The following is a 24,084-nucleotide window of genomic DNA, read 5'->3' on the forward strand; positions in this document are numbered from 1 at the left end:
ACTGGATCATATATGAAATATCTCTGTACTAACACACGCAGCACCTTAGCCATCTCCATAGAGGCAGGTGATAGAGATCCCTGTGTCAGCAGACACAAGGGTTATTGATGTGTTAGAAACCACAGAAGCACCTGAGAAAAGTCACATAAGAGTTAGGGCTTCTCCCCCAAAAGAGGTGGCAGGATCAATAGCCCAACTGAAGTGAATCTAGACCAATGCACACAGCATGGGCAACAAACAGGAGGAGCTGGAAGCCATTGTGCAGCTGGAAAACTATGATATAGTTGCAATCACGGAAACATGGTAGGTTGACTCACGCAACTGGAGTGCTGCTATGGATGGCTATAAACTCTTCAGAAGGGATAGGCAAGGAAGGAGAGGTGGTGGGGTAGCCCTGTATGTTAGGGAGTGTTTTCACTGTCTAGAGCTTGAAGATGGGGATGAAAGGGTCAAGTGTTTATGGGTAAGAATCAGGGGAAAGGCCAACAAGGCAGATATCATGGTGGGAGTCTGTTATAGACCATCCAATCAGGATGAAGAAACAGATGAAATAGTCTATAAGCAGCTGGGAGAAGTCTCACGATCGCTAGCCCTTGTTCTCGTGGAGGACTTCAACTTACCAAATGACTGCTGGAAATACAATACAGCAGAGAAGAAACAGTCTAGGAGGTTCCTGGAGCGTGTGGATGATAACTTCCTGACACAGCTGGTGAGTGAGCTAACTAGAGAAGGCGCCCCGCTGCACCTGTTGTTTGCGAACAGAGAAGGATGTGTGGGTGATGTGATGGTTGGAGGCCGTCTTGGGCATAGCAATCACAAAATGATACGAGTTTTCGATTCTTGGTGAAGTAAAGAGGGGGATCAGCAGAACTACTACCTTGGACTTTTGGAGGGCAGACTTTGGCCTGTTTAGGGGCCTGGTTGACAGAGTCCCTTGGGAGGCAGTCCTGAAGGGCAAAGGAGCCCAGGAAGGCTGGAACATTCTTCAAGAAGGAAATCTTAAAGGCACAGGGGCAAGCCGTCCCCATGTGCTGAAAGATGAGCTGGCAGGGAAGAAGACTGGCCTGGCTGAACAGAGAGCTTTGACTGGAACTCAGGGAAAAAAAGAGTTTATGACCTTTGAAAAAGGGGCAGGCAACTCATGAGAACTACAAGGATGTCGTGAGGTTATGCAGGGAGAAAAGTAGAAGGGCCAAAGCCCAACTAGAACTTAATCTGGCTACTGTGGTAAAAGACAATAAAAGTTTCTATAAATATATTAGCAACAAAAGGAGGGCTAAGGAGAATCTCCATCCTATACTGGATGCAGGGGGAATCATAGTGAAAAAGGCTGAGGAAAAGGCTGAGGTACTTAATGCCTTCTTTGCCTCAGTCTTTAATAGTAAGACCAGTTGTTCTCAGGGTACCCAGACCCCTGAGCTGGAAGACAGGGATGGCAAGCAGAATGAAGCCAAGGGGAAATGGTTAGTGACCTGCTACACCTCTTAGACACACACAAGTCTATGGGGCCGGATGGGATCTACCCAAGGGTACTGAGGGAGCTGGCGAAAGTGCTCACCACGCAATTTGCAATCATTTATCAGCAGTCCTGGCTAACCGGGGAGGTCCCAGTGGACTGGAGGTTAGCACATGTGATACCCATCTACAAGAAGGGCCAGAAGGAGGATTGCAGCGACTGGATTAACCACTCAAGCTATCTGTACAAGATTCCATTTATTTCACAAAGGGATCAGATTTATATATGTTTCAACAAGGATCTGGAAAGAACTAAGGGCATACAGCCAAACAGGTGTTTGTTCAACTCGTGACTGTCTTCAGTCACATTCATTCACACGCACTCCCCAAAGCTACTCGCTTTGGCACATTTTTACCATATTCTGTGTGGTTTTCCAGCCCATCCCTTTCATGCACTCCCACAAACAAAGTTCCACATTCTGTTCGGCCTGTTCCAGGATCCTTTAAGATTACAGAGTGTATATTTAGATTGTTTATTATATCTTAACATATAAATCTAGACTATTCTTCTTTAATCAACCAGCAGACAGGAGCTGTACCTTCTATGACCTCCACATAGGATCTGGGGAACTACAGGCCTGTCAGTCTGACCTCGGTGCTGGGGAAGGTTACGGAGCAGATCATATTGAGTGCCATCACATGGCACGTACAGGACAACCAGGTGGTCTGTTCAGGGACCTGCTTGGAAGAATTCTGTGTTTTGTGGTTTAACCACAGTAAGCAGCTAAGCACCACACAGCCACTTGCTCACTCCCTCCCAAGTGGGATGGGGGAGAGAATTGGAAGAGTAAAAGGAAGAAAAATTGTTGGTTGAAATAAAGACAGTTTAGTGGGTAAAGCAAAGCTGTGTGTGCAAGCAGAGGAAAATAAGGAATTCATTCACTACTTCCTGTAGGCAGGCAGCTGTTTAGCCATTTCCAGGAAAGCAGGGCTTCCTCATGCATAATGGTCCAAACATCCCCCCCTTCTTCCTTCTTTCCCACAACTTTTATTGAGTCCCGTCCCAACTTCTTGTGCACTGTGGTGGGTTGACCCTGGTTGGATGCCAGGTGCCCACCAAAGCCACTCTATCACTATCAGATGGACAGAGGGGGGAGAAAATATAATAAAAGGCTCGTGGGTCAAGATAAGGACAGTTTAATAATGTGATAGCAATGGTCGCACGTGCGAAAGCAAAGAAAAACAAATGATGTTATTCTCTACTTCCCATCAGCAGGCAATGTCTAGCTGCTTCCTGGGAAGCAGGGCTTCAGTACGCATAGTGGTCGCTCCGGAAGACAAAAATGCCCCCCCTTCCATCTCCCTTTACTTATCTTTTATATCTGAGCTGACATCATATGGTATGGAATATCTGTCTGGTTAGTTTAGGTCAGCTGTCCTGGTTATGTCCCCTCCCAAGATCTTGCCCTGCCCCAGCCTGCCATTGAGGCCTGCCATTGAGGGGGGTGCCAGAGGCTCCAGGTGAGACCATGCTCCCCAGCTGCAGTGTAGAGTACATTTTGCACATCTGGTCCTGTCTGGACAGGCCCAAGAGCTACTGCACGAGCTATTTCCTGTCTGATATGCTCAAAGGCTTTTTGTTGTTCAGGGCCCCATTCAAAATAGTTCTTTTTCCGCATTACTCGATAGAGAGGGCTCACAAGCTGACTATAACCTGAAATATGCATTTTCCAGAACCCCACAAGGCCTAGGAAAGCTTGTGTTTCTTTCTTGTTAGCTGGTGGAGACATAGTTGCTATCTTGTTAACCACATCCATAGGGACATGACGGCGTCCATCCTGCCATTTTATTCCCAAGAACTGAATCTCCCATGCAGGTCCCTTGACCTTGCTTTTCTTTATGGAGAAACCAGCTTTCAGAAGAATCTGAATTATCCTTCTTCCCTTCTCAAACACTTCTTCTGCCTCGTTGACCCACACGATGATGTCATCTATGAAAATGTTCAGGGGCATTGCCTTGTTCCAGTGCCATTTGGATTAGTCCGTGACAAATGGTAGGGCTGTGCTTCCACCCCTGGGGCGGTCGATTCCAGGTGTATTGGACACCTCTCCACGTGAAAGCAAACTGTGGCCTGCACTCTGCTGCCAAAGGAATGGAGAAAAATGCATTGGCAATATCAATTGTAGCATACCACGTGGCTGCCTTTGATGCCAGTTCATATTGGAGCTCTAACATGTCTGGTACAGCAGCACTGAGTGGCGGTGTCACTTCATTCAGGCCGCGATAATCTACTGTTAACCTCCACACTCCATCAGACTTTTGCACTGGCCATATAGGACTATTAAAAGGTGAATGACTCTTGCTGATGACTCCTTGGCTCTCTACATGATGAATCAGCTCATGGATGGTAGCCAGGGAGTCTCGGTTTGTCCGATATTGCCAGCGGTGCACCGTCCTGGTAGCGATTGGCACCTGCAATCCCACAATGAAGGGATCTTCCGAGAGGCCAGGCAGGGTAGATAGCTGTTTAATCTTCTCTGCATTTACAGTGGCTACACCAAAAGCCCATCGGTACCCCTTTCGGTCCTTGAAGTACCCTCTGTTGAGGTAGTTTATGCTAAGGATACAAGAGGCCTCTGACCAGTCACAATGGGGTGCTTTTCCCACTTGTCCCCTGTCAAGCTCACTTCAGCCTCCAATACAGACAATTCTTGGCATCCCCCTGTCACTCCAGAGATCCAGATGGTTTCTGTGCCCCTGTACCCTAATGGCACCAGCGCACACTGTGCACCAGTGTCCACTAGAGCCTTATATTCCTGTGGGTCTGATGTGCCAGGCCATCGAATCCACACAGTCCAGTATATCCGGTCATCCCTTTCCTCCTCCTGGCCAAAGGCAGGGACCCTCTATTGCTGTTCCTCATCAGAGTATTCACTGTCTGACCCTTTCAGTGCCAGACCAGAAGTCCCCTCACCAGAATCAAGGGAGGTGGTTGCAGTTCTTCTATGCCTGGAGGATCGCTGATTTGTTTCTTGGGCCTCTACAGCAACTACGCTGACAGGCTTCTTCTTGGGTGACCCCTTCTAAACAGCTGTCTTCCCTCTCAGTTCATGTACAGGGGCTTCCAGCTTAAAGGTGGGTTCACCATCCCACTTCCTCATGTCCTCCCCTTGGTCACGCAGGAAGAACCAGAGTGCACCACGTGGCATACGCCTTGGGCTCCCTTTCCCTCTGACTGGGGCAGGAAAGGACTGATTTCTTGGAGCATCCCTAACAGCCAAGGCACTGTCCTGTAGGGATGAGGAGACACAGAGATTTTCCTCAAAGTTTTGGAGCCAAGACGACACTTTCTCCACAGTTGGTGTTTCCATATCTGGACAATACATTGCTGCCAAGCTGTTAGAATATGAAGATGGGGCACCTTGAATCACCTTTCGCCACATGGCTCGTGTGCACAGGACATCCTCTGGATCTTTGGAGACATCCTCATCATCTAGATCACTGTAGATGATTTCCACCACTGCTAACTCTCTCAGGTACTGGATGCCTTCATCTGCCGTAGTCCACTTTTCTGAGGAATTGACAAGATCTTCCTTGAATGGATATCTTGCCTTCACACTTGAGAGGAGCCGGCTCCAGAGACTGCAAATTGCTGCCTCTTTTCCAATTCCTCTTTCAATTCCCCAGTTTCTAGTGAGGGATCCCAGCTGTTGGGCTTCCTTGCCTTCCAGTAGCTGACTATCAGCCCCATTATCCCAGCATCGAAGCAGCCAGGCAGCAATCCACTCACCTGGCTGGCGGCTGTAATCTTTCCGCAAGTCCCGAAGTTCTGAGGATGTCAGGGACGGGGTACTTTCCGATTCCTGTTTAAGTTCCCTCATTCCTTCCTCCAGTTTCTTTATCGAAGGACCAGCTTCTAGATCAAGCCTTTCCACTTCTTCTTCTTCCCTCACTAATCGATGGTATGGACCCGTTGATCTCCTTGTCCACTGTTTCCTTTTCACTATTGGGGCAATTACTGTAGTTGTTGTTTGGGTCCCTATCTCGAGCATGGTGCCCTCAGATGCAGTCTGGGTCCCTGCCTCAACCGTGGTCCTCTGAGGGTGTTGAACTGTGGCTCGGTAGGCATAGGCCAGGACCCAGTACAGTGTGAGAAGCTGCTGGTTTTCATTGGAACAGGCAAGGCACCCCTCTATCAGGTGGCAAATCAGTTTGCCAGGGTTGCTTGCCTGTTTGGGTGTAAAGTCCCAGATTATGGGAGGTGATAACCGTCCTAGGAATCTGCCCAAATCCTTCCATATACCCTGCCACCCAGGGACCGGTCGCTTGAGGGCACATTTCAGTATTGCCTCACCTGAAATTTGTCTTCTCTTATACCAGGACGAGACCAGATTCCACAATACCCATAATATGCCACCAGTATTAATTATTAGTATTGAACAGCTCACATAAGGGTGAACAAGGACCTCGGGAGCCTGCATAATAAAACCATTCACATCAATGCCCAGTAGGGAGAGGGAGATGTGTTCCCTCATCTCCTGCACAAGATAGCTCCCACAACACAACAAAGCCATCAGTGCCAGGACAAAGTACATAGCCATTATTTGCATTAACATGTTCCCAAACTCAGCAAGATAGAGATAAGCAAGCAGCCAACAAGCTCCGTGAACTGCACAGGAGCTTGCCACTTAATAACTAGCTATAGAACGCTTAATGCAAAACTGCCGTTGTCGTGCCCCACGTTGGGCGCCAAAAAGGACTGTGGTGGGTTGACCCTGGTTGGATGCCAGGTGCCCACCAAAGCCGCTCTATCACTCCCCCTCCTCAGATGGACAGAGGGGGGAGAACATATAATAAAAGGCTCGTGGGTCAAGATAAGGACAGTTTAATAAAGTGATAGCAAAGTTTGCGCATGAAAGCAAAGAAAACCAAATGATGTTATTCTCTACTTCCCATCAGCAGGTGATGTCTAGCCGCTTCCTGGGAAGCAGGGCTTCAGTATGCATAGTGGTTGCTCCGGAAGACAAAAATGCCCCCCTTCCATCTCCCTTCACTTAGCTTTTATATCTGAGCTGACATCATATGATATGGAATATCTGTTTGTTTAGTTTAGGTCAGCTGTCCTGGTTATGTCCCCTCCCAAGATCTTGCCCTGCCCCAGCCTGCCATTGAGGCCTGCCATTGAGGGGGGTACAAAAATGTTGGAGAGACAGCCTTGATGCTGTGCCAGCACTGCTCAGCAGTAGCCAAAACACTGGTGTGCTATCAACACCTTTCTAGCTACCAATGCAGAGCACAGCGCTATGAGGGCTGCTATGGGGAGTATTAACTCCATCTCAGCCAGACCCAATACATGCACCCCCAGCCTACTTGCTGATGGAACAATGTGAGAAACAGGCGGCCTCGATGCTACGCAAGCACTGTTCAGCAATAACTAAAACATGGACATGTTATCAACACTGTTTTGGTCACAAATCCAAACCATAGCACCATAAGAGCTGCTATGAAGAAAACTAACTCCATCCAGTAGATAAGTATTTGTACTGTGTGAATAGTTAACATAATTCACTTGTGCACATGTGCTTGTAATTATTGGATTGGAGCAACATTAGGGAGGCCAGCCCCATCTGTCTACTAAGTAGAGGGTCATACTGACATGCTAGTGGCTTTCAGGTATGTGTTCAGAAAGTCCCTCAGTGGCCCCTTGTCTATTCAGGTGTATATATAATCCTGTAGTTTTCATCTACATATAGCATCCCCCACTTTCTTGGATGTGGTCTGACTTCTGCAACCCATTATTAATGCCAGTGTTTGCTTATGGCCTTGGCCTTAAGCAGACCCTTGGTGTTCTGCGTTTATCAGGTGTTGTGGGTTCAACAGGACTGATAGTTTCAGGAGCTTATTGGTCCTTGGGAGACTTTCACATACTATCTTCATGAAGTTCAAGAAGTTCATGAAGAGCCTCATGAAGTTCAACAAGGGGAAAGGCAAAGTCCTGCACCTGGGGAAGAACAACCCCATGCACCAATATATGCTTGGGGCCACCCAGCTGGAAAGCAGCTTGGTAGAAAAGGACCTGGGGTCCTGGTGGACACCAGGTTGAACAAGAGCCAGCAATGTGCCCTTGCTGCACAGAAGGCTGATGGTATCCTGGGATGCATCAGGCAAAGTATTGCCGGTAGGTCAAGGGAGGTGATCCTTCCCCTCTACTCAGCACTGGTGAGGCCACACCTGGAGTCCTGTGTCCAGTTCTGGGCTCCCCAGTACAAGAGAGACATGGATATACTGGAGAGAGTCCAGCATAGGGCCATGAAGATGATTAAGGGACTAGAGCATCTCTCCTATGAGGAAAGGCTGAGAGAGCTGGGACTGTTTAGCCTAGAGAAGAGAAGGCTCAGGGCTCATCAGCGTATATAAATACCTGAATGGAGGGTGCAAAGAGGACAGAGCCAGGCTCTTTTCAGTGGTGCCCAGTGACAGGACAAGAGGCAATGGGCACAAGCTGAAGCGCAGGAGGTTCCCTCTGAACATCAGGAAACACTTTTTGACTGTGAGAGTGACTGAACAATGGAAGGGCTTGTCCAGGGATATTGTGGAGTCTCCCTCCTTGGAGATATTCAGAAGCCATCTGGACATAGTCCTGGGCAAGTGGCTCTAGGTGACCATGCTTGAGCAGGGGGGGTTGGACCAGATGACCTCCAGGTGTCCCTTCCAACCTCAGTCATTCTGTGATTCTCAGCATGTACTTTTCCTCTCTTTGGCCTGCTCTTTTCAGGTAACTATTGCTCCATCCACGCACATAAGTACCTAAAGAGCCAATTCACACAAATTCATGCAGAAGAGGCTTTTATGACCATTCTTTATGTTGTGTAAATTTGAACTGTAGAACTCTGTATTGCAGGATGTTGTAGATGTTAAAAGTTTACATAGCTTTAAAAAAGCAATGGGTGAATTCACAGAAGAATTATTGGCTGAGGACTATTAATACAAGTTTCTACATCTGGCTTAGGAAATTCCTGAATTGTTTGAGATTGGGGAGCATTCTGGAGACTATTGCTATTTACTTGCCCTGTTCTTATGCCCTTCCCTATGGGTCTCCTGCTAGGAACAGGTTCTATTCTAGATGGTCAGACCTAGTGTTAGCTACTTTTAGGATGATCAATTACTGAGACAAAAGTTGAAGGATTCTTTTGAGGGGGGCTTCATAGGTGGGGTATCTTGGTGAAATTTTTGAATATAGCTACTCTGATAGTCTCTCTAAGCTTTAATTTATGAAACAGATAAGTTTAATTTTAAAGTATATGAATTCACTTTGGTTTTGCCCCTTAACATGTCTGATGATTCTGTCTTGCAGAAAGCACCTCTACTGCTACATTACAGACCCAAAATGGACTTGCTGTAGGAGAACTTTATTATCCTTCTGGACAGGTTTTTTTGCAGAGACTATCATCTGGTACCTTAGTGCAGCACTTAACTCTCATGTGAAACGAACCAGCAGAATCATTTTGGAACATTGTAGTGCTTCTATAGCAGACTGTCCTTCTGAATATTTCTAGGGATGTGCTACATGGATTTTTGGACAAAAAAAAATATATATATATATATATTTATTTTTGTACAAATGAAATAAATCACAACTCAACAGGATTCAACCAGCACTGAGTTTACAGGTAGTGAAAACACTTCACAGTTCCATGGAGCTCAGCCTGATTCATCTATTTGTAGTTAAACAAAAATAAGTTAAAATGGAGTGGGAGAAATTTAAAATGTTGCTTTTAACACCAAATTACTGCATTTACTTATTTTTTTGTCTTTAAAATTTACAAATTGTTCCAGTATGTTTTTCTGAGGTGTTCTTGTTTTATGTAGTATGCCCAATTATGTCAGCTTTAATCAAGCCATTCTATAGAGCATTGAACATACCTAATGATATACAGTGACTGGTGATATTTATTATGCTGCATTAAAAACTTACTAAAAGCTTGGATATCCAATTACTTCATTAGTTTTGCACAATGTTTGTTCTTTATTTTGTATTTCAGTAATGTTTTAATATCCCCCCTTTGCATGTTGATTTGAAGTGAGTTCACTTGATTTTTTTAAATATGCCTTAAAATTTTGCCATGGCATAAATTACATCCAATCATAACAAATACTCATAAGTGCTGAACTTGTGAAATAGTTTTAAAGCAAATATGTCATATAATTGGGGCTTGCAAAAATCGAATTTTACTTTAGGGAGCATTTTCTATTTCATTAGCTGTCAAAACTATGGCTGTTGGGCACCTTTTGTTGATGTTGCACAAGTTTCCATTTCACTAGCTAAAAATTCTTCAGTTAACTGTAAACCAATTCTGTGTTTCTTTCACTGTTTTCTATATGAAATCCTAGCTGTTTATAGCTCAATTACTATTTATCTTTGAGGTCAGATTAGATTACAGGGGCACCATCTGGCCTTAACTGATAATTTTGCTTGTGTCAAGGCCCAAGAGATGCAAACTACCATACGTGTATGTTGGAGCGGTGGAGGAATGCACATAAGTCGACTCAATATGAGTGATAGAAGTGATTCCACTTTATTTGCATGGATAGCTCATATTTATACAGTTTGCGATAATTATGCCTACTAGTCCTAATATGATTGGTACATTGCTAATGTTTATTCATTACTAAAACACACCCACTTGTGGTTTGCAACTATGTGTGTTCCGTAACTTTCTCATGGGAACTTCTTCAAAAGTTACTTGTGAAGTTATGCCAAGGTCACACCGTCCCTGTCTTTCTCCTGATAACAGCGAGACCAGCTGTTGTTTTTCTCCCGATATCAGTAAAGCCAGCTATTTTCGGCCAAGGCCTAGTCTTGCTGCTCAAACTGACATTCTTTCACACAGAACTCTGCTCGCACAACTTTTCTATAGACCCATGTCCTTTCTCATCAAGCCAATTCCCAACACGTGTATGTGTATCTGTGTACAGACATGCACACACCTTAGAGAATCCACCTTCAGTAGTGCTTAGCAGTGTTGACTACACTGATTTAAAGGCTTTTTAAAATAGTCAGCTTCATAAAAATGTGGTAGTAGTTGAAAGTGACTTCTGCAAGCTGTATGCTGCATAACATTATATATAGCATGGATGTGAGTGTGGCTGACATGGGGTCTTAAATAACTGAAAAGAAGATAAGCAGTATTATTGGCAGCTGGAGGCTGCCAATATTTTTTAACTCTTTGAGTTTTCCTCTCAGCTGAAAATGGCAGTTATATCAAACACTTTATTCTTTCATAAAATGTCGATGGCTAGGAAAATCAGTATGCCTGTTAGCACTGTCCTGCTTCTTCCAGCTGTGCTCCCCTACTTTGCAAGCATCTCCCATGCTTTTCTTAATTGAACTTTTCAGCTCTTCTTTTCCTAGTTCTGCTGTTGCCAGAGGGAAGCTCTAAGTTCACTTGTTTGTCTCAGGAAATGGGGCCCTTGTTTTCATTTATGACCATAGATGGTGAATAGTGAAGAAAATGAAAGAAATGCAAAGAGAAAGAAAAAGTCTACTGAACTATGGGGATGGTCAAAAGAGCCACAGTAAGGCCAGTGGAGTACTGCCATCTTTGCAAATGATGATGTGAAACCACTAAATTTGAACAACTGGTTTAGACAGGACTTCTTTATGTCAAGGCTTAGAGAATGTGCATGTGATGGAATTAGAAGTTTGCTCTTGTTTTTCTGTACTGTTTCTGGACTTGCTTACCTACAATTTAGCTTTTATCTGTTTTTAGCATTAATAGAAGTGACAGAAGAGAACAGGTGAGATCTAATTAGTCTCTATTTTTGGTAGTTTTTCACAGAATAGTTAATGCAGGTGATATGGATGTATATGTAAGTTAACATAATAGGCCTTTCTGGAGTTCTTTGGCTATCATTGTATACTTTCCAGTGTAAATCAGGGGCTGGTTCCAGTTGCTAAGGCTTCCAGAGAATGCAAATATAGTTATAAACACCCATCCTGCAGGCACCCCTAATGTACCTGACACAGACATGGAGCTCAAGTCCATAGACCATGTAAATGCCTAATTAATTTTTCAGCTACAGTCTAAGGGTTTTATAAATATATTTGTGATTGGTCTACCTCAGTATATGTACACTGTGGAACCTTTTTGCAAGATCAGATGTTGATGCAGTGCTGTTGAAGTTTATTGGGATTTTAGTGTTTCCCTGTGTAGCTCTACAACTGAAAGAGGTTAGCAGTTACAAACATGTAAATTCAGAAAGCTCTCTGCCATTCAGTTCTAAATCTTGCTCTAACAGTCTATAGTATAGAATATATGTTTGCAAGTTTGTAACTACCTTTGGAATCACTTGAATTTGTTACGGTGCTATATCAATATATTTAAATCTTTATATAGGTATGCATCTGTAGCTAGTGTTAACACCTATAGCTGGTGATTGCTCATAATTGTGTGTAACTGTTTTTGTTATGTGTTTAACCTGATAAAACCTCAGCAGTGCTTTTAAAAACAAAACAAACAAACAAAACCAACCACAACCCTATTGTTCACATCATGTCACAATAGCTATCTTCATTACAAAAGCTGTTTCCCATGGGGAGGGATGGGATGGTGTCTGCACCATTTGTTTGCTTTCTAGCTATATAGAAAGACTAGACTACAACTGAATTCAAGTCAGAGGCAAGCCTTGGAGTCAAAGTTCTGTTTTACTTCTTTGAAGCTTTGAAGCTTAAGAAACAGTTGATTTAATGTCAAGATTATATTGGCTAAAACAATACTGACTTCTCTCTGTCTTTTTTTTAAAGCTTTTAAATCTGAAAGTTGGGCTCAGTATAGATATTTCTTGAATCCTGATAAGGTCATGATTAATTTATTTTGATCTTAATGAAGATAGCATTACTGTGAAGTAATTTTTATAGCTGCTTACACTGGTAAATAATTGCGGTAAAAAGGTATCTTGTAGCATTATCCTCAGCAGCAATGAGACTAAATTATCCCAGGCTCAGAGTCTCACTAGATATAGTTTTCATTAAAAATAGATAATTCACAGAAAATATATAATAATGAATTGAAATAAGATTTAGGAGCTTAGAAAAATTAACTTTATAAAAATTATTTATTATATTAAGCATTCTGTTTTATTTTATCATTCGAGTATTTTTTGTTTCAAAGGTCCAGCTTTATTTGCAGGCATATAAAACTGTAAAAGTTTTTACAGATTCTTCCTGTTATATTAGGTTTGAATGGCTTTTATTTGTATGTCTTTGCTATGTGTGGCTGAAGAGCTTTGCTTTTTCTTTTGTGCAATGGGTCAGAAACATGCATTTATAAGGCATATGTTTAAACTGTAAATGTAGCATCTACTTCTAAATTGAAAAGCAATGTAGATGGGGGTTTTCATATATACATTCAGTGGGTTTTTGCTTGGGATTTTAATTTGTGGTTTGTTGGGTTTTTTTAATAATGAAGTTTGGAATTTTATGGGCTTGTAAAATCTTTAAGTTGATCTAGCAAGAAACTTCAATATGAATTGTGGAAGTAATATGTAAAAGATGCAGCCTATCCAAAATTGGTTTGTGCCATTTTTATGTCTGGTATCTTTGCATGTCATCTAACTTGAGAATATTTATTTTTATTGGTTGTGCAATAATATACACAACACTGTCACCTCTGGGAATGTGGGACTGCAAAAATGAGACTACATTTATGATGGTACTATTTTTTTTCAATAGACTATGAGCCTTTGAAAGCTTATTTGGTTCTACTGTTGTTATAACAGCATAATTAGTCTTAGGAGATTCTCTTTTTTCCTACTGGATGGTAAATGGAACTATAGAGCTAGCCTATTCATCAATTATATGAATCTTACCACTGAGTTAAGTATAATCAGAAAGAGCCAACTAGTCTGTACAATAACTCATTAATCTTAATAAATGTATTTTCTCAACAGTACTTTAAGAAATGTATTTAGTACATAAGGCTAAATTTTACAGAAAAATCTAGTTTCTGTATTTCCTTGGGTAATTGATTCAGTTTGGACATTTCACCGGAGATATTAATACAATCTATGCTTCAGTATTTCTGCCTGAAGTCAATAACAAGAAAAAATGTCAGACATACTAGAATCTTTGCATAAGATTCACTTACTTGAGAGGTATTGACTTCTGGCTCTTTCAAAGGTGCAGAGAGAGCATTAAGGTGCCTAACATCAGCATGGAAAAATACTTTAATGTCTGCTTTCATAAAAATCTGTAATCATGTACAGACACTCTAGGTACCTGCCTTTTGTGGGAAGCCAACAGTCATATTTTTACAATGGAGTTTGATATACCTATACACAAATTTAAAACTCTGTTGTTGTTTGAGCCACTTGAATGGATCCTCAGGGCTTCTTGGAAACCTTTTGAAGCCACCATGATCTGCTGAGGTCAGATTGCAAGATAGGGGCTAAAAGCCAATTCTGCAAATTCTTACAGTGGTAACTTTAACACTAACCTAGATGGTTCCACTGAAAGCAGTGGAATCATTCATGTGGACAAAATTGCTTAAATGTCTGTCGCAAGATGGAGTCCTAATTTTTGAAGGACGGACTGATGTTTCTGTATCTTTTAATTTAAAATGCATTGGTTTAATAAAGTTCTTTTATCCAAGTAATTTAATTGGACAAAAAGAGTTTGTTCTTTTTCTGCAACAACATTAAATTAAGGTTAAAGGACAATAAACCAGTACAATCACTAAGCCTCAATATGTGGCATAATAAAAAGATACTGAAACTATCACAGTGTAAGACAATATTTTTGACTTGGTTTCACTTGAGAGATTACTTTTTTATACTGTTTCCTGTGTGATTTTTGTAATATTGGTGGCTAGTTTTGGTCTGAAGAAGCCTTTTGGGATTATTGCTTAATGTTTTGATTTTACGATAGTGATGCTTGTATCCAGTGTTTTGCCAAATAATATTATATGCTTGTTAATAAAAGTAAAAAAGCTAACTGAAATCCTGCCAGGCTGGTGGTAGTTGTTCCGTTCCATTCCCCCCCACCCCTGTACTATATTATGCAAGCTAGTCCTTTATGTTCTTAAACAGAAACAGTGTGACTGGAACAAGAATGACATATATGGTTCTATAATCAATCTTTATTCCCATCTGTGGCCATAATTGCCTATCAGTTAATTAACATGTCTTCTGTTGGGGGGACAGGAAGTAGGTACTTTACCATTTTCATGTATTTGTGAGTATAAATATACTTAGAATAGAATATAGAACTGCACACAGTATTCAAGGTGAGGCCACACCAAGGCTAAATACAGCAGGATAATGACCTCTTTTGACCAGCTGGTTATGCTGTGTTTGATGCACCACAGGATGCATTTTGCCCTCCTGGCTGCCAGGGCACACTGCTGACTCATATTGAGCCTACTGTCGCCCAGCACCCCCAGATCCCTTTCTGCAGGGCTGCTCTCCAGCCACTCCTCTCCCAAGTTATACTTGTGCCTGGCATTACTCTGTCTCAGGTGCAGAATCCAGCATTTGTTCTTGTTAAATTTAATCCCATTAATTGTAGCCCAATGCCCCAATCTATCTAAATCCCTCTGCAAGGCCTCTTGCCCCTCAAGAGAGTCAACAGCACCTCCCAGTTTGGTATCATCAGCAAACTTGCTAATGATGCATTCAACTCATGCATCCAGATCATTGATAAATGTCGGGGGATGCAACAAGTCTACGGAATTCCTGACAGTTCGAGAACAGCGCGACCTTGAGCAGCTTGTAGTATATCCTTGAGAAGTCTGGAAAGATCTGAGAAGACCAGTACGAAAACAAGATAGTGATAAGAAGAACTGTCCTGACAAACTCACCAATCATGAATTGTTAGTTACTAACTAAGCCAATCATATACTAACACATACTCTGAAGAAGGGTATAAAAAGGTGTGTTAGAACAATAAAGTAGCCATTTTGCATGGTCCATTACTTGTCATGTCCGTCTCTACCATGACAGATAAATATATTAAATAGAACTAGGCCTAGAATTGAACCCTGAGGAACACCACTGGTGACTGGCCGCCAGCCATATGTAGCCCCATTCCCTACAGTGCTTTGAGCCCTGCTGTTCAGGCAGTTCTTCACCCAGCGCACTGTGTACCTGCTCATCTCACAGTTGGACAACCTGTCCAGAAGGATGCTGTGAGGGACAGTACCAAAATCCTTACTAAAATCCAGAAAAACTACTTGCCCTACATATACATGTTACTTTAAGTTTCACTCTTATCTGATGATGCTGATGCAGAGGGGTAAGCTGGACCATGACACTCTTTTGGACACATGTCAAATTGAAAAGCATATCAACCCAAATTTTGACTTTTCTTTTTTTTTAATAGGGAGGAAGAGGGCATAGCTGTCCCTGATGGGCTTGGGAGAGGGTGATCTTCCAGCATCTTCCTACAGTACTGTGAATTTACAGACTATTCCATTGCTGTTTGTACTGAGGAATGCAGAAGGGTTCTTTTCCTGCTAATAAGTTAGGAATTGTCAAGAGTTTTGGATTGGTTCAAAGTCAGAGGTTTGTTCTTGCACACAATTGTCTCACCAATAGTAGCCATGTATAATCATCCCAAGGAGATGCCACAGATTGCCACTGATTGGTTCATTGAAATACTGACATGAGAGATCTAACAGAGGAAGGTCACTTCATTTATAGTCATTTAAAAGTGAATAAGCATTAGCAGTAATTCTACCAGAGCTAACACTGCAAATTGTAAATCTTACATGTTCTCATTATTACTGGTTCTGACACTTCCCCTGTCCTTTCTACTGCTGTTCATCTGTCTGTGAACTAGTTGGTGACACGTCAGGTTCAGCTTGCTTTTTCCCACTGTGCTGTTTTTAGTGGATTTCAGGAATCCAGAAAAAAATAGTGCTAGAAATGTTCTGTTTCATAGTAGTATAATTATAGATTTTCTTTTTTCCAACTCCTGTACCATGCTGGAATAGTGAGAGTAAAACAACTGCTATCTGTGACCCAACATGTTTGGACAGAAGTACATAATGATATGCAGTGTGTAAGCTATGGATTCTTAATTGGCATATGCTTCACAGAATGGTTGAAGTTGGAAGGGACAGGTGGAGATCATCTATTCCAATTCCCCTCTTCTCAAAGCAGTCACCTAGAGGAGGTTGCTCAGAACCATGTCTAGTCAGGTTTTTAATATCTCCGAGGATGGAGACTCCACAAGCTCCCTGGGCAACCTGTTCCAGTGTTCAATCACCCTCATGGTAAAAAAGTTTTTTCTTATGTTTAGGTGGAATTTCTTGAATTTAAATTTGTGCCCATTGCCTCTTGTCCTGTCACTGAGCACTACTGGAGGAGTCTGGCTCAATCTTCTTTACTGCCTCCCACCAGGTATTAACACACATTGATAAGATCCCCCCCCCCCCCCCCCCCCCCCCCGAGCCTTGTCTTCTCTAGGCTGAACAGTCCCAGTTCTCTCAGCCTCTCCTCATGTGTCAGATGTTCCAATTCCTTAATCGATTTTGTGGTCCTTTGCTGGACTTGCTCAAGTATGCCCATGTCCTTGTACTGGGGAGCTTCAGGATTGGACACAGCACAACAGATGTGGCCTCACCAGTGCTGAGCAGAGGATAAGGATCACATCTACTGGAGCATGGGATTGTTCCTTCCCAAGTACAGGGCTTGGCATTTCCCTTTGTTGAACTCCATGAGGTTCCTGTTGGCCCATTTCTGCCACTTGTCCAGGTCCCTCTGAATCACAGCACAACCATCCGGTCTATCAACCACTCTTTCTGGTTTTGTATCATCTGCAAACTAGCTGAGGGTGAACTCAGTCCCATTGTCCAGATCATTAATGAAGAGGTTAAACAGGATTGGCCCCAGTAATGACCCCTGGGATACATCACTAGTGACTGGGTTCCAGATGGACTTCATGCCACTGTTTGCAACCCTTTCAGTCTGTCAGTTGAGACAGTTTTCAGTCCACCTCACTGTCTACTTATCTAGCCTGTACTTATCAGCTTCTCTATGAGGATGTTGTGGGAGACAATGTTGGAAGCCTTGCTAAAGTCAAGGTAAACAAACATCTACTGCTCATTCCTCATCCACCTTAGCCAATTATCTCACTGTAGAAATCTGTCAGGTTGGTTAAGCATGATTTTCCCTTCCTAAATCCATGTTGACTACTCCCAGTAACCTTCTCGTCCTTAATGTTTGGAAGTGGTTTCCAGGATTAGTTGCTCCATTGGCTTCCCAGGGATTGAGGTGAGGCTGACCAGCCTGTAGTTCCCCAGATCCTCTTTCCCTTCTTGAAGATAAGAGTGACATTTGTTTTCTTCCAGTGTTCAGGAACCTTCTCTGATTACCAAGATCTTTCAAAGATAATAGAGAATAGCCTTGCAATGACATTGGCTGGCTCCCTCAGCACTTGTGAATACATCCCATCAGGTCCCACGGACTTGGCTATGTCCAGTCTGTTTCAATGTTCCCTAACTTGATCCTCCTCCACCAAAGGTAAGTCTTCCTTGATCCAGACTTTCCCACTGTCCTGAGGGCAAATCTTACTAGTAAAGACCAAGGTGGAGAAGGCATTCAGTACCTCGGCCTTTTCCATATCCTCTGTCATGTCCAGAGGAAGCTCTTTGGGTTTGCAGTAGGAATGGCTTGCATGTATATGTCATTTCAAGAATGGTTAAAGACAGCACTATCAATGTTACCGAAATCCGGAATAAAAATCCTTAACAGCAATGAGAAGTTAAGAAGCAGGCACTCCTTTATTGCAGCACTGGGCACACAGGGGATCACTCCACCTAGTGTGTGCACCTGTCTGATTTAATCATGCAGGTTAAATATACGCCTGTCATACATATTCACTAGATTTCTGGGAAATATCATACATAATCATCAATTGTCCGGAAGATCATTAGCATATGTAAATGTCCTTTTACGCAGGCGTAGTGAAGTCTCTGGTGGTCTTCATAAGCCCTCTGGTGGTCTTCCATAGTCTTCCTCACTTTGTCCGATAGTTGACCTCTCTTATACGATTCTGCGCAGTACGTTTTTGCCATCATGTATTAGATTTACATAAAAGTACATTCAATGTTAATTCTTAAATTTAACGTTTCTAGTGATTGGCCCCCAGTTACATCACCTTATCAATATTCTTATACTATAACATTCATTGGTTAATCTTACCTATTCCACTAACTGGTCTTTTGATCAAAGTAGGGTTTCTAAACCACAAAGCTAAGGTCCATAACGATCTCTCTCTTTGTTCATTAAAACAAAACACTACAATCTAACAAATCTGTCTAAATTTCTATGGTTAACCAATCTAAGACAATACTTATTCTTTTTATGACTGTATACAGCACATTTTGTATGTTCTTAAGTTTCGATGACTACATTGCGAGCTTCAAACCCCTATATTCTACAATCTTTACCTTTTGATCAAACCCAGCTTATATAAAATTTTAACTTATCAGAATATTTGTAACATTTCCCCCCTTTGAAAGTTTTGAAAATAATTTCAATACTTTCACTATAATTTTACTAATTACAAATTCTGGGATTATTTGTCTGTCTTGCTGTCTTGTAACAGCTTGGATGATTATAATTTTACGATTGATTTTCTTTTTTTAAAAAAAAAATTAGACAAATCACACAAATTGTATCCTTTCTTTTGTTTAAAACTAACTTTAGTATCTTTATCTCAATATAGATCGTGTCATAGCTTGTTTAAGGCAGCTAAAAGCGACACAGATTATAACAATGATAATAACTAGTAAAATTATATTTTATAAAAGCTCAGTCAACCATCCAATCAGGGAAAAAAATTAAAGTTTTAAAATATTTCATTTAGTTAAGTATTTTCTAACGTTTGATCTTATTTCTCTATTGTTTTGAGTTACATGTTTTATTCTGTGTATCTGATGATTTAGATAATTTGTCACATTTGGTATGTAGATATAACATGAATAATTTAAAAGTCTAATGTATCTACACACTCCATGTTTTTAATAATAATAAATCTTTCATAAAAAGGTGAATAGATCATATATTATCACTATTCACCCAAACAGTTAACTTTAAACTTTTTATCTGTCCTTTAATACAGTCAATTCTAAGTTAAATTTTTCATTATAAAAAAAAGGGCCAAATATAATTTAAAATATTATTATAATTTCTATACATATATACTTATCTTAGACCTTTAGCTGCTAGATAAAGTTTTTGGATTTTGGGGTTATAAAAGAGTTACAAGTACAAATTTTCATACAGTTTTATTTAAAATGTGTGATTTCTTCTGTTTGTCTAAATTAATCTCCTGGTCAGAAGGGATGCACTGTTATGTCTAATTCTAAGGGTTGAGCTGTGGAGACATATTGACACAGTTCTTAAAAAGAATTTCTTAAAGAAATCATAACACCCTTTTAAAAACATACCTTCAAAGGTACTCAAAATACTCAAAACATAAGACTCTTATGGGTAATGTGAGTGAGGTTTCCTGACAAATTTTGCTCAACTGTTGTTTAAGGGTATAGTTCTTTTTTTTTTTTTTTCTTTTTTTTTTCTTTTTTTTTGTGGTCTTTATGGGGTGTGATAGTCTTAGTCTATAGGTAATGCTATGCTCAAGTTGTCTCATAATCTTTGTTATAAAATGAGGGCCATTGTCAGATGACATTCTTACAGGCACTCCGAACTTTGGTATTATCTCTTTGAGCAAGACTTTAACTACTTTTCTTGCTTTGTTGGTGCGACAAGGGAAAGCCTCAGGCCACTCAATAAAATATCAACTAAAACTAGGATATATCTTTCTTTTCAAGACAATTCTATAAAATCAATTTGTTAATATTCTTTTTTTTAAAAAAAAAATTCTTTATTTAATAATTCCAAAGATAATCTTATTACTCATTTGGGGATAATTTTATATATAAATTTTACATCTGCTTATAATTGTTTAAACAATCTTTGTCATATTTTACTTTCTGTTCGCCAATATACTTTGTTATGTTCAGCTAGGGCAATTTCTCTCATTATTATGGGTGGGACTATTATTTGACTTATCAGTGTTATAGCCTATCCTGTTTCATTTTGCTAGTCTGTAATTTAATAATTAATTCTTAATCTTTTTCATTATAATTTGGAGTTTCTTTAGACAATTTTACACTTTTCTCTGAAACTAGTGTTAGGATGTCTTTTTCTGTAGCCTCTTTAGCAGCTTTATTAGCCAATCGGTTACCTCTTTCAGGAACAGTCTTACTTAACTGATGTGTTTTACAGTATATTATCGTGACTGTTATTGGTTTTCGGATGGCTTCTAACAATTTCAGTATTTGTTCTGCATGTTGAATGGTGGCTCCTTGTGCAGATAACAGTCTTCTTCCTCTTCATGTTGTTCCATGTATATGTATTACTCCAAAAGCACTTTGCGTCTGTCCAAATGTTGACTCATTTTTCTTGACTTAGTTCCAGTGTTCAAGTAAGAGCTATCAATTCAGTCTTTTGGGAAGATTTTTGAAGGCAAAGCTCACGATTCAATTACCTCTTCAGTAGTAGTTATTGTATATCTTGTTAAACATGGGGTGTTTTTTTTTTAAGGATGAAACTGTTTCCATCGGTATATAGTTCCCAATCTGTTTCTTTCAGTGGCGCATCTCAGAGATCCGGTTGGCTGGAGTAAACTCCTTCGATTGTCTGCAAGCAGTCATGTTCCAGTTCTCCTTTAACTTGATCAGTTGTTGAAAATACAGCAGGGTTAATCGATGGTAGTAGTTTTTAAGTAAACATCACCTTGTTCCAGCAACACCACTTGGTATTTCAGTATTCTATTAGGGGATAACCAATGCCCCCTTTATGTTTTAACACAATACTTATCATATGGAGAACATACACAGTAATCCTTTGTCTTCAGGTGAACTTACGAGCTTTCTGGATCAGTAGCACAGTTGCAGCGACGGCTCTCAGACAACCAGGCTATCCCAGACTCACATTGTCTAATTGTTTCAAGAAGTAGGCCACAGCTCGCTGACTTGGTCCCAGATATTGGAACAGGACACCCAGAACTATACTTTCTTTCATGAGTAAAGAGTTCAAATGTCTTTGTGAGATCTGGCAGGCCTAGGGCTGGCGCCTCCATTAAAGCCTGTTTTAGTTGTTTAAAAGCAACTTTCCCGGCATCATTCCAATCTATAAATCCATTGTTTGAGGTTCTGAGCTGCTCGTATAAAGGTCGGACCAGCAAGTCATAATTTGCAATTCACAGGTGACACCATCCAACCATTCCTAGAAATGTTCACAATTCTTTTAGAGTCTTAGGTTCAGGGAGATGACAAATTGCCTCCTTTCTCTCAGTTCCTAATTGTCTCTGTCCTTTCAGGATTTCAAAACCCAAATAAGTTACTTCTCTCTGGGATATTTGGGCTTTTTTTCTTTTAACATTCGATATCCACTGATACCCAAAAGGTTCAAAAAGTTAATAGTTAACTTTGTGCATTGTTCTTCTGTCTCAGCTGTAATTAATAAATCATCCACATATTGCAACAGGATTCCTTGATTATTTTTTCTTCTAAATCTCTAATTCTTGTGCCAATTGATTTCCAAAAATGGTAGGGCTGTTCTTAAAGCCTTGAGGCAAGACTGTCCATGTATATTGCATTTTTTTTTTTTCAGGATTTTCCATTCAAAAGCAAAAGCTCTTGACTATTAGGATCCAAGGGAATACAGAAAAAGGCATCTTTTAAGTCTAACACTGTGAACCATTCTTGTTTCTCTGTTAGGATTGTTAACAAAGTATTAGGATTTGCTAGTACCGGATGAATATCTTGTACTATTTGATTTATTGTTCTAAGGTGTTGAACCAGCCTGTAATTTTTTTCCATTAGCCTTTTTAACAGGCAAAATTGGGGTATTATATTTGGATTCACATTCTATTAACAATTTTTACTTTAGAAATTTTTGTATTATCAGTACTAACCCTTTCCAACTTTCCAGTTTTAGGGGGTATTGTTTAATTCTTACCAGACTCAATCCTGGCTTTAAATCAATTCTCACAGGCTCTGCTCTGTTGGATTTACCAGGAACTTCCCCAGCCCAGAGGACTGGAATTACAGCATTATTTACTTCGACTGGTATGATCCTCTGCTTTCGGTGACCGTCCTGCAACAACAAAGCCACTGCTTCGATATGTTTAGTTTCTGGAATTAGAATTTTAATCTCACCATTTTTAAATTTAGTTTCTGCTTCTAAATTCTCAAATAAATCTCTCCTTAGCAGGAGTTTAAGAGAATTTGTCACATACAAAAACTGATGAGTGACCCATTGCTTTCCTAATTTCATTGTTAAAGATTTTTTAAAAAAAGAGGTCTAGTTTCTCATTCACTTGTTGCACCACCACCACCAATTTCTTCAAAACTTAACTCTCCCTCTAAGGTATTTAAAACTGAAAAGGTGACTCTAGTGTCAATTCAAATTCAATTTTCTGTTCTACCAGTTTAGCTGTAACCAGAGGTTCTACCGGGAGACTCCCCTCCGGTCCTTGTCAGATACTTTCACTTGAAAGAAAAAATCTACATATGGCACTTTATTCCATTTACTTTCTTCTACAAAATAACATTAACTGTAATATAGTATTATAACTTAAAGTTCCATTTGTTGGCCATTTTTCCTGATCTTCCAAAACATACAAGGGCCACCAGTGATTACAATATTCAATCATTTGATTTTTACATAAATCATCATGCAGTTCACCCCAATGTGCCAACAAACATCCCAACGGAGATGTTTTCGGTATGTTTCCATCAGTAGATAAATTTCCCATACTCTTACTCTTAAATAATTTGGCCAGTGCCATTATGTTTATATCCAATACCAAATATCTACTGGATATGTCAAATATCAAATGTCAAATACCGAACCAAATATCAAATGCCAAGTATCAACTACAAAGTTTCAAATACTGAATGCATATATCAAATACCAGGTATCAACGAATACAAATAACAATTGTTGCCAGGTAATGGAGTCCACCTACTTGTCTAGGGCACGGACAGAGCTGAGTTCCCTAGGCAAGAGTCATAACCAATATCCCCTGGCAAGATTATTAACCAGCAAAATGTACTTCACACTTTAAAACTTCCAACCTCAGTTGGAGGCACTACAATTGTTGCCAGGTAATGGAGTCCACCTACTTGTCTAGGGCACGGACAGAGCTGAGTTCCCTAGGCAAGAGTCATAACCAATATCCCCTGGCAAGATTATTAACCAGCAAAATGTACTTCACACTTTAAAACTTCCAACCTCAGTTGGAGGCACTACAATTGTTGCCAGGTAATGGAGTCCACCTACTTGTCTAGGGCACGGACAGAGCTGAGTTCCCTAGGCAAGAGTCATAACCAATATCCCCTGGCAAGATTATTAACCCGCAAAATGTACTTCACACTTTAAAACTTCCAACCTCAGTTGGAGGCACTACAATTGTTGCCAGGTAATGGAGTCCACCTACTTGTCTAGGGCACAGACAAAGCTGACTTCCCTAGGCAAGAGCCATAACCAATATCCCCTGGCAAGATTATTAATCAGCAAAATATACTCGCACTTAAAACTTCCAACCTCAGTTGGAGG

The 24,084-nt window shown here is 40.7% G+C and overlaps 1 protein-coding gene across 3 annotated transcripts in view; it reads left to right on the forward strand.

Moving 5' to 3' along the window:
* The window catches only part of LOC126035499 (polycomb group RING finger protein 3-like), a 135,945-nt gene extending 126,915 nt beyond the window's left edge, over positions 1–9,030 (forward strand). For all 3 annotated transcript variants that reach the window (XM_049794153.1, XM_049794152.1, XM_049794154.1), the window contains one exon: positions 8,810–9,030. In XM_049794153.1, the coding sequence (XP_049650110.1) occupies positions 8,810–8,857 (48 nt within the window). In that variant the 3' untranslated portion in view covers positions 8,858–9,030. The remainder of the gene's footprint in view (positions 1–8,809) is intronic.
* The last annotated feature ends 15,054 nt before the right edge of the window (positions 9,031–24,084 follow it).

This window comes from Accipiter gentilis, chromosome W (assembly GCF_929443795.1).
Source record: "Accipiter gentilis chromosome W, bAccGen1.1, whole genome shotgun sequence".
NCBI classification, from domain to species: Eukaryota; Metazoa; Chordata; class Aves; order Accipitriformes; family Accipitridae; genus Astur; species Astur gentilis.